Genomic DNA, 19,840 nt, shown 5'->3' with positions numbered 1-19,840 from the left:
CTCCCCCCTTTGCCTGCAGAGGAGTGCCCTGCAGTGCCAGACCTGTTCTGGGAGCTGCCCTCTCCCTTGTCTTTATAATTGCCCGGCCGCCCGAGCTCCATACCAACCTCTGCCACCTGGACACTCCCCCCCTCACCTGCAGAGGAGTGCCCCGCAACGCCAATATCCCCTAACTGGGGACATGCTACCTTGTCCGCAACACTGTCCGTCCCCTTGGCCGTATCTTTGCAGGTGCTGGCCCCGCTACTATGACAAGCGAGGTCAGCGCTTTCCCCCATCTTTACTTTATTATCCCAGGTGTTCTGGCCCCGCTCCACATTTGCAGAAGGGGGGACAGGCAGATTACCAGGGTCTGCACCCTGAACTGACTTTGCAGCCGGCCCAGGGTGCACAAAAGGAACATAAATCAAGCTTACTTGCTCAGATGTTTTTTTCTGCCTTTTCTTCTTCTTTTTTATTATTTGTTCCTCTCCAAGGTCGTCGCCAAAACTAAAATTATCCAAATGCATGGGGGACTCCATCTTTACAATTTGTGCCAGCAGGGCGCCACCACAACCTTCCTCCTCCTCGCCAGCACTCTCGCCCGATGAAGGTGGTAATGCCACTTGTCCTGCAGGTAGACTTGCTTGGGACATGTTCACACCCTGCATTGGCTGCGGCTTGGCTTCCACAGCTTCCCCACTTGCCAGCACCTTAGCCTCTTCAGCCTCCATTTCTTGGACCTCATCCTCACTACTGCTCTCATCTGCTGAACAATCACCCCCAATCTCCTCTTCTTTTACTGGGGATTTCATCCTGGAGGAGCGATCCTCATTAAGAAGTTTCTCCCTAAATAAATCGCTCCCCTCCAGGACAGCCATTCTCCTCAGCTCAGTCTCCTCCAGCTCCAGCCTCAAGGACTTAACCCTTGCAGAGTACTCTGGTTTCCTGCGCTTGGTAGTTGTGCTCACCTGATACTTGGCAAACTTTAGCTCCTCTCTCAGCTCCCTCAGCTTCTTCCCAAGGAGTTCGTACTCACCAATCTTGGCAGCAAGTCTGGAGCTGTATGTCGCCATAGACTCCTTGGGTCTTCTCTGGCCCCACTGCTCCACAACCTGGCTCTTGGAGGAGCTCTTCTGTGCTGCAGAGACCTTCTTTAAACCTGTCTTGCTTGCAGGCTTTTCTTCCTGGCTGAGAGCCTTGCGGCTTCCAACCATTGCTGGAGGGACAGAATCCACATCGCTGCGGACCCTGCCAGATCTTCTAACCCCTCCAGCCGGGGCACTGGCTGGTAGCTTTCCCTCTACACCCCTCGCCAGCCTGGACCGAGGAGTGGAGGTCAGGGGATTCATGCTGATGGCTCCCCCAGGAATCTGCCACCTTCCTGGGAAAGCAGGTGGAAAAATCAGCCTCTCTCCTCTGGAAGTCTGGAGTCTCAGGAGCTCAGCAACAGACACACCTAGCGACCACACCCTCCAGAGCTGTACTCACTATTCTGCTGGTGGGGTCACTGTGTACATACATTACATTACTTATCCTGTACTGATCCTGAGATATATCCTGTATTATACTCCAGAGCTGTACTCACTATTCTCCTGGTGAGGTCACTGTGTACATACATTACATTACTTATCCTGTACTGATCCTGAGTTATATCCTGTATTATACTCCAGAGCTGTACTCACTATTCTGCTGGTGGGGTCACTGTGTACATACATTACATTACTTATCCTGTACTGATCCTGAGTTATATCCTGTATTATACTCCAGAGCTGTACTCACTATTCTGCTGGTGAGGTCACTGTGTACATATATTACATTATTTATCCTGAACTGATCCTGAGTTATAGCCTGTATTATACTCCAGAGCTGTACTCACTATTCTGCTGGTGAGGTCACTGTGTACATACATTACATTACTTATCCTGTACTGATCCTGAGTTATATCCTGTATTATACTCCAGAGCTGTACTCACTATTCTGCTGGTGAGGTCACTGTGTATATACATTACATTACTTATCCTGTACTGATCCTGAGATATATCCTGTATTATACTCCAGAGCTGTACTCACTATTCTCCTGGTGAGGTCACTGTGTACATACATTACATTACTTATCCTGTACTGATCCTGAGTTATATCCTGTATTATACTCCAGAGCTGTACTCACTATTCTGCTGGTGAGGTCACTGTGTACATATATTACATTATTTATCCTGAACTGATCCTGAGTTATAGCCTGTATTATACTCCAGAGCTGTACTCACTATTCTGCTGGTGAGGTCACTGTGTACATACATTACTTATCCTGTACTGATCCTGAGTTATATCCTGTATTATACTCCAGAGCTGCACTCACTATTCTGCTGGTGAGGTCACTGTGTACATACATTACATTACTTATCCTGTACTGATCCTGAGTTATATCCTGTATTATACCCAGAGCTGTACTCACTATTCTGCTGGTGAGGTCACTGTGTATATACATTACATTACTTATCCTGTACTGATCCTGAGTTATATCCTGTATTATACCCCAGAGCTGTACTCACTATTCTCCTGGTGAGGTCACTGTGTACATACATTACATTACTGATCCTGTACTGATCCTGAGTTATATCCTGTATATAATGATTCTATGATCATTTCTTGCAGGAAGGAGTCGGTGGTGAATATTTCCGGGATTGACGCCTGACGTTCGGCTTCTAACACTGGATGGAACAGATGAGGATGAAGCCGGACGAGGCGCCGCTCTGTGCACTACAAGTCCCAGCAATCGACAGTCGTCCATTCTGTATCAGTAATAAAGGGGGAGATACATCGGTGCCTCCCTGGTTAGGATCATGTGACCCTTTACTGATTCCAAAACACAAGGGGCCGCGACGCTCTGCGGAGCTCCTGAACTTGCATTACGGCCACACCCCCCCCCCCCCAACTATGACAATACCCCTGACACCCAGATCACCCCCCCACCTATGACAATACCCCTGACCCCCCCCCACCTATGACAATACCCCTGACACCCCCCCACCTATGACAATGCCCCTGACCCCCCCCACCTATGACAATGCCCCTGACCCCCCCCACCTATGACAATAACCCTGACCCCCCCCCCCCCACCTATGACAATAACCCTGACCCCCCCCCACCTATGACAATAACCCTGACCCCCCCCCCCCACCTATGACAATACCCCTGACACCCCCCAGATCTCCCCCCCCCCCCCCCCCACCTATGAAAATACTGTCTGGGCATGCTGGGAGTTATAGTTTTGCAATGGCCGGAGGCCCCCTGGTTGGGAAACACTGACCTAGAGACAACTCCCAGCATGTCTGGGCTGCTGAGATGAGAGGGAAGCCTCGAATTACCTTTCAGGGACAGTGTGGATCCTCTGGAGGAGGCAGATAGGTTTTAGGCTGTCCGGGCATGCTGGGAGTTTACGTTTTGCAACAGCTGGAGGCACCCTGGTTGGGAACACTGCTCTACAGAGGGGGACCCCATTAATCTGAGAAGAAAGGAAAAAAGGAAAATCTTCCTCTGCTGCTGGTGACCCCGAGACCCCAAACTTTTCACAGCTTATGATCTGTTACAATGTATCAGAGTAGGCGGAGTTCAGGAGACGGGTGGTGGCTGCAGCCTGAGCTGATACATTGTAACGAATTCCCTTGTGTATTATATTATCCTGTATATAGATTATTCTATTGTCTCCGGAAATACTGAATAAAAGAAAAAAAACACCCTAATGGCTCCTCCTGTTTGTTGTAGGTGTCAGGTGACCAGCGGCGGGCGCTCACACCCAAATAATCAATAGATATATATATACACAATCTATACATATATATATACACACAATCTATACATATATACAACCCATACATATATATACACACAATCTATACATATATACAATCCATACATATATATATACACACAATCTATACATATATACAACCCATACATATATATACACACACAATCTATACATATATATACACACAATCTATACATATATACAATCCATACATATATATACACACAATCTATACATATATATACACACAATCTATACATATATACAATCCATACATATATATACACACAATCTATACATATATACAATCCATACATATATATACACACAATCTATACATATATACAATCCATACATATATATACACACAATCTATACATATATACAATCCATACATATATATACACACAATCTATACATATATACAATCCATACATATATATACACACAATCTATACATATATACAATCCATACATATATATACACACAATCTATACATATATACAATCCATACATATATATACACACAATCTATACATATATACAATCCATACATATATATACACACAATCTATACATATATACAATCCATACATATATATACACACAATCTATACATATATACAATCCATACATATATATATACACACAATCCATACATATATATACACACAATCTATACATATATACAATCTATACATATATATATACACACAATCTATACATATATACAATCCATACATATATATACACACAATCTATACATATATACAATCTATACATATATATACACACAATCTATACATATATACAATCCATACATATATATACACACAATCTATACATATATACAATCCATACATATATATACACACAATCTATACATATATACAATCCATACATATATATACACAACACAATCTATACATATATACAATCCATACATATATATATACACACAATCTATACATATATACAATCTATACATATATATACACACAATCTATACATATATACAATCCATACATATATATACACACAATCTATACATATATACAATCCATACATATATATACACACAATCTATACATATATACAATCCATACATATATATACACACAATCTATACATATATACAATCTATACATATATATATACACACAATCTATACATATATATACACACAATCTATACATATATACAATCTATACATATATATATACACACAATCTATACATATATACAACCCATACATATATATATACACACAATCTATACATATATACAACCCATACATATATATATACACACAATCTATACATATATACAATCCATACATATATATACACACAATCTATACATATATACAACCTATACATATATATATACACACAATCTATACATATATACAATCTATACATATATATATATACACAATCTATACATATATATATATACACACACAATCTATACATATATACAATCTATACATATATATATATACACACAATCTATACATATACAATCTATACATATATATATATATATACACAATCTATACATATATACAATCTATACATATATATACACACAATCTATACATATATACAATCTATACATATATATACACACACAATCTATACATATATATATACACACACAATCTATACATATATATACACACAATCTATACATATATATATATACACACAATCTATACATATATACACACACAATCTATACATATATACAATCTATACACATATATATACACACAATCTATACATATATATATATACACACAATCTATACACATATACAATCCATACATATATATATATACAATCTATACATATATACAATCCATACATATATATACACACAATCTATACATATATACAATCCATACATATATATATACACACAATCTATACATATATACAACCCATACATATATATACACACAATCTATACATATATATATACACACAATCTATACATATATATACACACAATCTATACATATATATATACACACAATCTATACATATATATACACACAATCTATACATATATATATACACACAATCTATACATATATATACACACAATCTATACATATATATATACACACAATCTATACATATATATATACACACAATCTATACATATATATATACACACAATCTATACATATATATACACACAATCTATACATATATATACAATCTATACATATATATACACACAATCTATACATATATACAATCCATACATATATATATATACAATCTATACATATATATACACACAATCTATACACATATACAATCTATACATATATACAATCCATACATATATATATATACAATCTATACACACATACAATCTATACATATATATACACACAATCTATACACATATACAATCTATACATATATATACACACAATCTATACATATATATACACACAATCTATACATATATACAATCCATACATATATATACACACAATCTATACATATATACAATCCATATATATATACACACAATCTATACATATATACAATCCATACATATATATACACACAATCTATACATATATATATACACACAATCTATACATATATACAATCCATACATATATATACACACAATCTATACATATATACAATACATACATATATATACACACAATCTATACATATATACAATCCATACATATATATACACACAATCTATACATATATACAATCCATACATATATATACACACAATCTATACATATATACACACAATCTATACATATATATATACACACAATCCATACATATATATACACACAATCCATACATATATACAATCCATATATATATATACACACAATCTATACATATATATACACACAATCTATACATATATACAATCCATACATATATATACACACAATCCATACATATATACACACAATCTATACATATATACAACCCATACATATATATACACACAATCTATATACAATCCATACATATATATACACACAATCTATACATATATACAATCCATACATATATATATATATATACACACAATCTATACATATATACAATCCATACATATATATACACACAATCTATACATATATACAATCCATACATATATATACACACAATCTATACATATATACAATCCATACATATATATACACACAATCTATACATATATACAATCCATACATATATATACACACAATCTATACATATATACAATCCATACATATATATACACACAATCTATACATATATACAATCCATACATATATATATACACACAATCTATACATATATACAATCTATACATATATATACACACAATCTATACATATATACAATCCATACATATATATACACACAATCTATACATATATACAATCTATACATATATATACACACAATCTATACATATATATACACACAATCTATACATATATACAATCCATACATATATATACACACAATCTATACATATATACAATCCATACATATATATACACACAATCTATACATATATACAATCTATACATATATACAATCCATACATATATATATACACACAATCTATACATATATACAATCTATACATATATATACACACAATCTATACATATATACAATCCATACATATATATACACACAATCTATACATATATACAATCCATACATATATATATACACACAATCTATACATATATACAATCCATACATATATATACACACAATCTATACATATATACAATCCATACATATATATACACACAATCTATACATATATACAATCCATACATATATATACACACAATCTATACATATATACAATCTATACATATATATATACACACAATCTATACATATATACAATCCATACATATATATACACACAATCTATACATATATACAATCCATACATATATATACACACAATCTATACATAATCTATACATATATACAATCTATACATATATATACACACAATCTATACATATATACAATCCATACATATATATACACACAATCTATACATATATACAATCCATACATATATATACACACAATCTATACATATATACAATCCATACATATATATACACACAATCTATACATATATACAATCCATACATATATATACACACAATCTATACATATATACAATCTATACATATATATATACACACAATCTATACATATATATACACACAATCTATACATATATACAATCTATACATATATATATACACACAATCTATACATATATACAACCCATACATATATATATACACACAATCTATACATATATACAACCCATACATATATATATACACACAATCTATACATATATACAATCCATACATATATATACACACAATCTATACATATATACAACCTATACATATATATATACACACAATCTATACATATATACAATCTATACATATATATATATACACAATCTATACATATATACAATCCATACATATATATACACACAATCTATACATATATACAATCTATACATATATATATATATATATACACAATCTATACATATATACAATCTATACATATATATATATATATATATACACAATCTATACATATATATACACACACAATCTATACATATATATATACACACACAATCTATACATATATACAATCTATACATATATATATATATATATATACACAATCTATACATATATACAATCTATACATATATATACACACAATCTATACATATATACAATCTATACATATATATACACACACAATCTATACATATATATATACACACACAATCTATACATATATATACACACAATCTATACATATATATATACACACAATCTATACATATATACACACACAATCTATACATATATACAATCTATACACATATATATACACACAATCTATACATATATATATACACACAATCTATACACATATACAATCCATACATATATATATATACAATCTATACATATATACAATCCATACATATATATACACACAATCTATACATATATACAATCCATACATATATATATACACACAATCTATACATATATACAACCCATACATATATATACACACAATCTATACATATATATATACACACAATCTATGAATATATATACACACAATCTATACATATATATATACACAATCTATACATATATATACACACAATCTATACATATATATATACACACAATCTATACATATATATATACACACAATCTATACATATATATACACACAATCTATACATATATATATACACACAATCTATACATATATATATACACACAATCTATACATATATATACACACAATCTATACATATATATACAATCTATACATATATATACACACAATCTATACATATATACAATCCATACATATATATATATACAATCTATACATATATATATACACAATCTATACATATATACACACACAATCTATACACATATACAATCTATACATATATATACACACAATCTATACATATATATACACACAATCTATACATATATACAATCTATACATATATATACACACAATCTATACATATATATACACACAATCTATACATATATACAATCCATACATATATATATATACAATCTATACATATATATACACACAATCTATACACATATACAATCTATACATATATACAATCCATACATATATATATATACAATCTATACACACATACAATCTATACATATATATACACACAATCTATACACATATACAATCCATACATATATATACACACAATCTATACATATATACAATCCATATATATATATACACACAATCTATACATATATACAATCCATACATATATATACACACAATCTATACATATATACAATACATACATATATATACACACAATCTATACATATATACAATCCATACATATATATACACACAATCTATACATATATACAATCCATACATATATATACACACAATCTATACATATATACAATCCATACATATATATACACACAATCTATACATATATACAATCCATACATATATATACACACAATCTATACATATATACAATCTATACATATATATACACACAATCTATACACACATACAATCTATACATATATATACACACAATCTATACACATATACAATCTATACATATATATACACACAATCTATACATATATACAATCCATACATATATATACACACAATCTATACATATATACAATCCATATATATATATACACACAATCTATACATATATACAATCCATACATATATATACACACAATCTATACATATATACAATACATACATATATATACACACAATCTATACATATATACAATCCATACATATATATACACACAATCTATACATATATACAATCCATACATATATATACACACAATCTATACATATATACAATCCATATATATATATACACACAATCTATACATATATACAATACATACATATATATACACACAATCTATACATATATACAACCCATACATATATATACACACAATCTATACATATATACAATCCATACATATATATACACACAATCCATACATATATACACACAATCTATACATATATACAACCCATACATATATATATACACACAATCTATACATATATACAATCCATACATATATATACACACAATCTATACATATATACAATCCATATATATATATACACACAATCTATACATATATACAATCCATACATATATATACACACAATCTATACATATATACAATCCATACATATATATATACACACAATCTATACATATATACAACCCATACATATTATATACACACAATCTATACATATATACAATCCATACATATATATACACACAATCCATACATATATACACACAATCTATACATATATACAACCCATACATATATATACACACAATCTATATACAATCCATACATATATATACACACAATCTATACATATATACAATCCATACATATATATATATATATATACACACAACAATCTATACATATATATACACACAATCCATACATATATATACACACAATCCATACATATATATACACACAATCTATACATATATACAATCCATACATATATATACACACAATCCATACATATATATACAATCTATACATATATATACACACAATCTATACATATATACAATCCATACATATATATACACACAATCTATACATATATACAATACATACATATATATACACACAATCTATACATATATACACACAATCTATACATATATATACACACAATCCATACATATATATACACACAATCCATACATATATACACACACAATCTATACATATATACAATACATACATATTATATACACACAATCCATACATATATACAATCCATACATATATATACACACAATCTATACATATATATACACACAATCTATACATAATCTATACATATATACAATCCATATATACATATATACAATCCATACATATATATACACACAATCTATACATATATACAATCCATACATATATATACACACAATCTATACATATATACAATCCATACATATATATACACACAATCTATACATAATCTATACATAAATACAATCCATATATACAATCCATACATATATATACACACAATCTATACATATATACAATCTATACATATATATACACACAATCTATACATATATACAATCCATACATATATATACACACAATCTATACATATATATACACACAATCTATACATATATACAATCCATACATATATATACACACAATCTATACATATATACAATCCATACATATATATACACACAATCTATACATAATCTATACATAAATACAATCCATATATACAATCCATACATATATATACACACAATCTATACATATATACAATCCATACATATATATACACACAATCTATACATATATACAATCCATACATATATATACACACAATCTATACATATATACAATCCATACATATATATACACACAATCTATACATAATCTATACATATATACAATCCATACATATATACACACAATCTATACATATATACAATCCATACATATATACACACAATCCATACATATATATACACACAATCTATACATATATATACAATCCATACATATATATACACACAATCTATACATATATATACAATCCATACATATATATACACACAATCTATACATAATCTATACATATATACAATCCATACATATATATACACACAATCTATACATATATACAATCCATACATATATATACACACAATCTATACATATATACAATCCATACATATATATACACACAATCTATACATAATCTATACATATATACAATCCATACATATATATACACACAATCTATACATATATACAATCCATACATATATATACACACAATCTATACATATATACAATCCATACATATATATACACACAATCTATACATAATCTATACATATATACAATCCATACATATATATACACACAATCTATACATATATACAATCCATACATATATATACACACAATCTATACATAATCTATACATATATACAATCCATACATATATATACACATATATACACACAATCTATACATATATACAATCCATACATATATACAATCCATACATATATATATACACACAATCCATACATATATATACACACAATCTATACATATATATACAATCCATACATATATACAATCCATACATATATATACATACAATCTATATACAATCCATACATATATATACACACAATCTATATACAATCCATACATATATATATACACACAATCTATATACAATCCATACATATATATACAATATATATACACACAATCTATATACAATCCATACATATATATATACACAATCTATACATATATACAATCCATACATATATATACACACAATCTATACATATATACAACCCATACATATATATACACACAATCTATACATATATACAATCCATACATATATATATACACACAATCTATACCTAATCTATACATATATACAATCCATATATACATATATATACACACAATCTATACCTAATCTATACATATATACAATCCATATATACATATATACAATCCATGCATATATATACACACAATCTATACATATATACAATCCATACATATATATATACACACAATTTATACATAATCTATACATATATACAATCCATATATACAATCCATATATATATATATACAATCTATACATATATATATACACACAATCTATACATATATACAATCCATACATATATATACACACAATTTATACATTTATACAACCCATACATTGCATATATATATACACACACAATCTATACATATATATATACACACAATCTATACATATATACAATCCATACATATATATACACACAATCTATACATATATACAATCCATACATATATATACACACAATCTATACATATATACAATCCATACATATATATACACACACAATCTATACATATATACAATCCATACATATATATACACACAATCTATACATATATACAACCCATACATATATATACACACAATCTATACCTAATCTATACATATATACAATCCATATATACATATATACAATCCATGCATATATATACACACAATCTATACATATATACAATCCATACATATATACAATTCATACATATATATATACACACAATTTATACATAATCTATACATATATACAATCCATATATACAATCCATATATATATATATACAATCTATACATATATATATACACACAATCTATACATATATACAATCCATACATATATATACACACAATCTATATACAATCCATACATATATATATATACACACAATCTATATACAATCCATACATATATATACACACAATCTATATACAATCCATACATATATATACAATCCATACATATATATACACACAATCTATACATATATACAATCCATACATATATATACACACAATCTATACATATATACAATCCATACATATATATATACACACAATCTATACATATATACAACCCATACATATATATACACACAATCTATACATATATATATACACACAATCTATACATATATACAATCTATACATATATATACACACAATCTATACATATATACAATCCATACATATATACACACAATCTATACATATATACAATCCATACATATATACAATCCATACATATATATACACACAATCCATACATATATACAATCCATACATATATACAATCCATACATATATACAATCCATACATAATCTATACATATATATACAATCCATATATACATAGATACAATCCATACATATATATACACACAATCCATACATATATATACACACAATCTATACATATATACAATCCATACATATATATACACACAATCTATACATAATCCATACATATATACAATCCATATATACATATATACAATCCATACATACAATCCATATATACAATCCATACATATATACAATCCATACATAATCTATACATATATATACAATCCATATATACATATATACAATCCATATATACAATCCACATGAAATGGTCTCCACCAGTCCTGAAGGAGTTCCCATGATGCTTAGCACTTGTTGCCCTTTTTGTCTTCACTCTGAGGTCCAGCTCACCCCAAACCATCTGGATTGGGTTCAGGTCCGGTGACTGTGAAGACCAGGTCATCTGGCGCAGCACCCAGGGCCGGTGTGCGAGCTGTGTGGCCGCACAGGGCGCCATAGCAACAGGGGCGCCGGGCGGCCGACACAGCTCGCACCAGGTATATGTAATTTGTATTGCCCGATGTGCAGTTCCAGGCGAAGCGCTAAATGCCGGTGAAATGAAGAAAACTGTGCCCTGTAGTGGAATGTGACCTCCGAACAGGCCGCGCCCTCTCATTACATTCCCACTACCCTCCCTCAGCTGTGTCTCTATGCGGAGGGTCACATTCCACTACAGGACACAGTTTTCTGCAGGCCACGCCCTCTCATTACATTATCACCACCCTCCCTCATCTGTGTCTCTATGCGGAGGGTCACATTCTACTACAGGACACAGTTTTCTGCAGGCCACGCCCTCTCATTACATTATCACCACCCTCCCTCATCTGTGTCTCTATGCGGAGGGTCACATTCTACTACAGGACACAGTTTTCTGCAGGCCGCGCCCTCTCATTACATTATCACCACCCTCCCTCAGCTGTGTCTCTATGCGGAGGGTCACATTCCACTACAGGACACAGTTTTCTGCAGGCCGCGCCCTCTCATTACATTATCACCACCCTCCCTCAGCTGTGTCTCTATGCGGAGGGTCACATTCCACTTCAGGACACAGTTTTCTGCAGGCCGCGCCCTCTCATTACATTCCCACCACCCTCCCTCAGCTGTGTCTCTATGCGGAGGGTCACATTCCACTACAGGACACAGTTTTCTGCAGGCCACGCCCTCTCATTACATTCCCACCACCCTCCCTCATCTGTGTCTCTATGCGGAGGGTCACATTCCACTTCAGGACACAGTTTTCTGCAGGCCGCGCCCTCTCATTACATTATCACCACCCTCCCTCAGCTGTGTCTCGATGCGGAGGGTCACATTCCACTACAGGACACAGTTTTCTGCAGGCCACGCCCTCTCAATACATTCCCACCACCCTCCCTCATCTGTGTCTCTATGCGGAGGGTCACATTCCACTTCAGGACACAGTTTTCTGCAGGCCGCGCCCTCTCATTACATTCCCACTACCCTCCCTCAGCTGTGTCTCTATGCGGAGGGTCACATTCCACTACAGGACACAGTTTTCTGCAGGCCACGCCCTCTCATTACATTCCCACTACCCTCCCTCAGCTGTGTCTCTATGCGGAAGGTCACATTCCACTACAGGACACAGTTTTCTGCAGGCCGCGCCCTCTCATTACATTCCCACTACCCTCCCTCAGCTGTGTCTCTATGCGGAGGGTCACATTCCACTACAGGACACAGTTTTCTGCAGGCCACGCCCTCTCATTACATTCCCACCACCCTCCCTCATCTGTGTCTCTATGCGGAGGGTCACATTCCACTTCAGGACACAGTTTTCTGCAGGCCGCGCCCTCTCATTACATTATCACCACCCTCCCTCAGCTGTGTCTCTATGCGGAGGGTCACATTCCACTTCAGGACACAGTTTTCTGCAGGCCGCGCCCTCTCATTACATTCCCACTACCCTCCCTCAGTTGTGTCTCTATGCGGAGGGTCACATTCCACTTCAGGACACAGTTTTCTGCAGGCCGCGCCCTCTCATTACATTCCCACCACCCTCCCTCATCTGTGTCTCTATGCGGAGGGTCTCATTCCACTTCAGGACACAGTTTTCTGCAGGCCGCGCCCTCTCATTACATTCCCACCACCCTCCCTCATCTGTGTCTCTATGCGGAGGGTCACATTCCACTTCAGGACACAGTTTTCTGCAGGCCGCGCCCTCTCATTACATTCCCACCACCCTCCCTCATCTGTGTCTCTATGCGGAGGGTCTCATTCCACTTCAGGACACAGTTTTCTGCAGGCCGCGCCCTCTCATTACATTCCCACCACCCTCCCTCATCTGAGTCTCTATGCGGAGGGTCACATTCCACTTCAGGACACAGTTTTCTGCAGGTCGCGCCCTCTCATTACATTATCACCACCCTCCCTCAGCTGTGTCTCTATGCGGAGGGTCACATTCCACTTCAGGACACAGTTTTCTGCAGGCCGCGCCCTCTCATTACATTCCCACTACCCTCCCTCATCTGTGTCTCTATGCGGAGGGTCACATTCCACTACAGGACACAGTTTTCTGCAGGCCGTGCCCTCTCATTACATTATCACCACCCTCCCTCAGCTGTGTCTCTATGCGGAGGGTCACATTCCACTTCAGGACACAGTTTTCTGCAGGCCGCGCCCTCTCATTACATTCCCACTACCCTCCCTCAGCTGTGTCTCTATGCGGAGGGTCACATTCCACTTCAGGACACAGTTTTCTGCAGGCCGCGCCCTCTCATTACATTCCCACTACCCTCCCTCAGCTGTGTCTCTATGCGGAGGGTCACATTCCACTTCAGGACACAGTTTTCTGTAGGCCCCTCCCTCTCATTACATTCCCACCACCCTCCCTCATCTGTGTCTCTATGCGGAGGGTCACATTCCACTTCAGGACACAGTTTTCTGCAGGCCGCGCCCTCTCATTACATTATCCCCACCCTCCCTCAGCTGTGTCTCTATGCGGAGGGTCACATTCCACTTCAGGACACAGTTTTCTGCAGGCCGCGCCCTCTCATTACTTTCCCACTACCCTCCCTCATCTGTGTCTCTCTGCGGAGGGTCACATTCCACTACAAGACACAGTTTTCTGCAGGCCGCGCCCTCTCATTACATTATCACCACCCTCCCTCAGCTGTGTCTCTATGCGGAGGGTCACATTCCACTTCAGGACACAGTTTTCTGCAGGCCGCGCCCTCTCATTACATTCCCACCACCCTCCCTCATCTCTGTCTCTATGCGGAGGGTCACATTCCACTTCAGGACACAGTTTTCTGCAGGCCGCGCCCTCTCATTACATTATCACCACCCTCCCTCAGCTGTGTCTCTATGCGGAGGGTCACATTCCACTACAGGACACAGTTTTCTGCAGGCCACGCCCTCTCATTACATTATCACCACCCTCCCTCATCTGTGTCTCTATGCGGAGGGTCACATTCCACTTCAGGACACAGTTTTCTGCAGGCCACGCCCTCTCATTACATTCCCACCACCCTCCCTCATCTGTGTCTCTATGCGGAGGGTCACATTCCACTTCAGGACACAGTTTTCTGCAGGCCGCGCCCTCTCATTACATTATCACCACCCTCCCTCATCTGTGTCTCTATGCGGAGGGTCACATTCCACTACAGGACACAGTTTTCTGCAGGCCGCGCCCTCTCATTACATTCCCACCACCCTCCCTCATCTGTGTCTCTATGCGGAGGGTCACATTACACTTCAGGGCACAGTTTTCTGCAGGCCCCTCCCTCTCATTACATTCCCACTACCCTCCCTCAGCTGTGTCTCTATGCGGAGGGTCACATTCCACTTCAGGACACAGTTTTCTGCAGGCCGCGCCCTCTCATTACATTATCACCGCCCTCCCTCATCTGTGTCTCTATGCGGAGGGTCACATTCCACTTCAGGACACAGTTTTCTGCAGGCCACGCCCTCTCATTACATTATCACCACCCTCCCTCATCTGTGTCTCTATGCGGAGGGTCACATTCAACTACAAGACACAGTTTTCTGCAGGCCGCGCCCTCTCATTACATTCCCACTACCCTCCCTCATCTGTGTCTCTATGCGGAGGGTCACATTCCACTTCAGGACACAGTTTTCTGCAGGCCGCGCCCTCTCATTACATTCCCACTACCCTCCCTCATCTGTGTCTCTATGCGGAGGGTCACATTACACTTCAGGGCACAGTTTTCTGCAGGCCCCTCCCTCTCATTACATTCCCACTACCCTCCCTCAGCTGTGTCTCTATGCGGAGGGTCACATTCCACTACAGGACACAGTTTTCTGCAGGCCACGCCCTCTCATTACATTCCCACCACCCTCCCTCATCTGTGTCTCTATGCGGAGGGTCACATTCCACTTCAGGACACAGTTTTCTGCAGGCCGCGCCCTCTCATTACATTCCCACCACCCTCCCTCATCTGTTTCTCTATGCGGAGGGTCACATTCCACTTCAGGACACAGTTTTTTGCAGGCCGCGCCCTCTCATTACATTCCCACCACCCTCCCTCATCTGTGTCTCTATGCGGAGGGTCACATTCCACTTCAGGACACAGTTTTCTGCAGGCCGCGCCCTCTCATTACATTATCACCACCCTCCCTCAGCTGTGTCTCTATGCGGAGGGTCACATTCCACTTCAGGACACAGTTTTCTGCAGGCCGCGCCCTCTCATTACATTCCCACCACCCTCCCTCATCTGTGTCTCTATGCGGAGGGTCACATTCCACTACAGGACACAGTTTTCTGCAGGCCGCGCCCTCTCATTACATTATCACCACCCTCCCTCATCTGTGTCTCTATGCGGAGGGTCACATTCCACTTCAGGACACAGTTTTCTGCAGGCCCCTCCTTCTCATTACATTATCACCACCCTCCCTCATCTGTGTCTCTATGCGGAGGGTCACATTCCACTTCAGGACACAGTTTTCTGCAGGCCGCGCCCTCTCATTACATTCCCACCACCCTCCCTCATCTGTGTCTCTATGCGGAGGGTCACATTCCACTTCAGGACACAGTTTTCTGCAGGCCGCGCCCTCTGATTACATTCCCACTACCCTCCCTCACCTGTGTCTCTATGCGGAGGGTCACATTCCACTTCAGGACACAGTTTTCTGCAGGCCGCGCCCTCTCATTACATTCCCACCACCCTCCCTCAGCTGTGTCTCTATGCGGAGGGTCACATTCCACTTCAGGACACAGTTTTCTGCAGGCCCCTCCCTCTCATTACATTCCCACCACCCTCCCTCAGCTGTGTCTCTATGCGGAGGGTCACATTCCACTTCAGGACACAGTTTTCTGCAGGCCCCTCCTTCTCATTACATTCCCACCCCCCTCCCTCATCTGTTTCTCTATGCGGAGGGTCACATTCCACTACAGGACACAGTTTTCTGCAGGCCACGCCCTCTCATTACATTCCCACTACCCTCCCTCATCTGTGTCTCTATGCGGAGGGTCACATTCCACTTCAGGACACAGTTTTCTGCAGGCCGCGCCCTCTCATTACATTCCCACTACCCTCCCTCATCTGTGTCTCTATGCGGAGGGTCACATTCCACTTCAGGACACAGTTTTCTGCAGGCCGCGCCCTCTCATTACATTCCCAC

The 19,840-nt window shown here is 35.9% G+C and overlaps 1 protein-coding gene across 1 annotated transcript in view; it reads left to right on the top strand.

Annotated features, from left to right (window-relative positions):
- Window positions 1-2,925, top strand: part of LOC130294126 (neural cell adhesion molecule 1-like) — a 48,555-nt gene extending 45,630 nt beyond the window's left edge. The window contains exon 9 of the mRNA XM_056543604.1: window positions 2,635-2,925. Within this exon, the coding sequence (XP_056399579.1) occupies window positions 2,635-2,674 (40 nt within the window). The 3' untranslated portion in view covers window positions 2,675-2,925. The remainder of the gene's footprint in view (window positions 1-2,634) is intronic.
- Window positions 2,926-19,840: the final 16,915 nt, after the last annotated feature.

The sequence above is a fragment of the Hyla sarda genome, chromosome 10, assembly GCF_029499605.1.
Source record: "Hyla sarda isolate aHylSar1 chromosome 10, aHylSar1.hap1, whole genome shotgun sequence".
Lineage (NCBI taxonomy): Eukaryota > Metazoa > Chordata > Amphibia > Anura > Hylidae > Hyla > Hyla sarda.
Note: the sequence above shows the minus strand (reverse complement) of the source record. Positions and strands in the feature narration are given on the sequence as shown.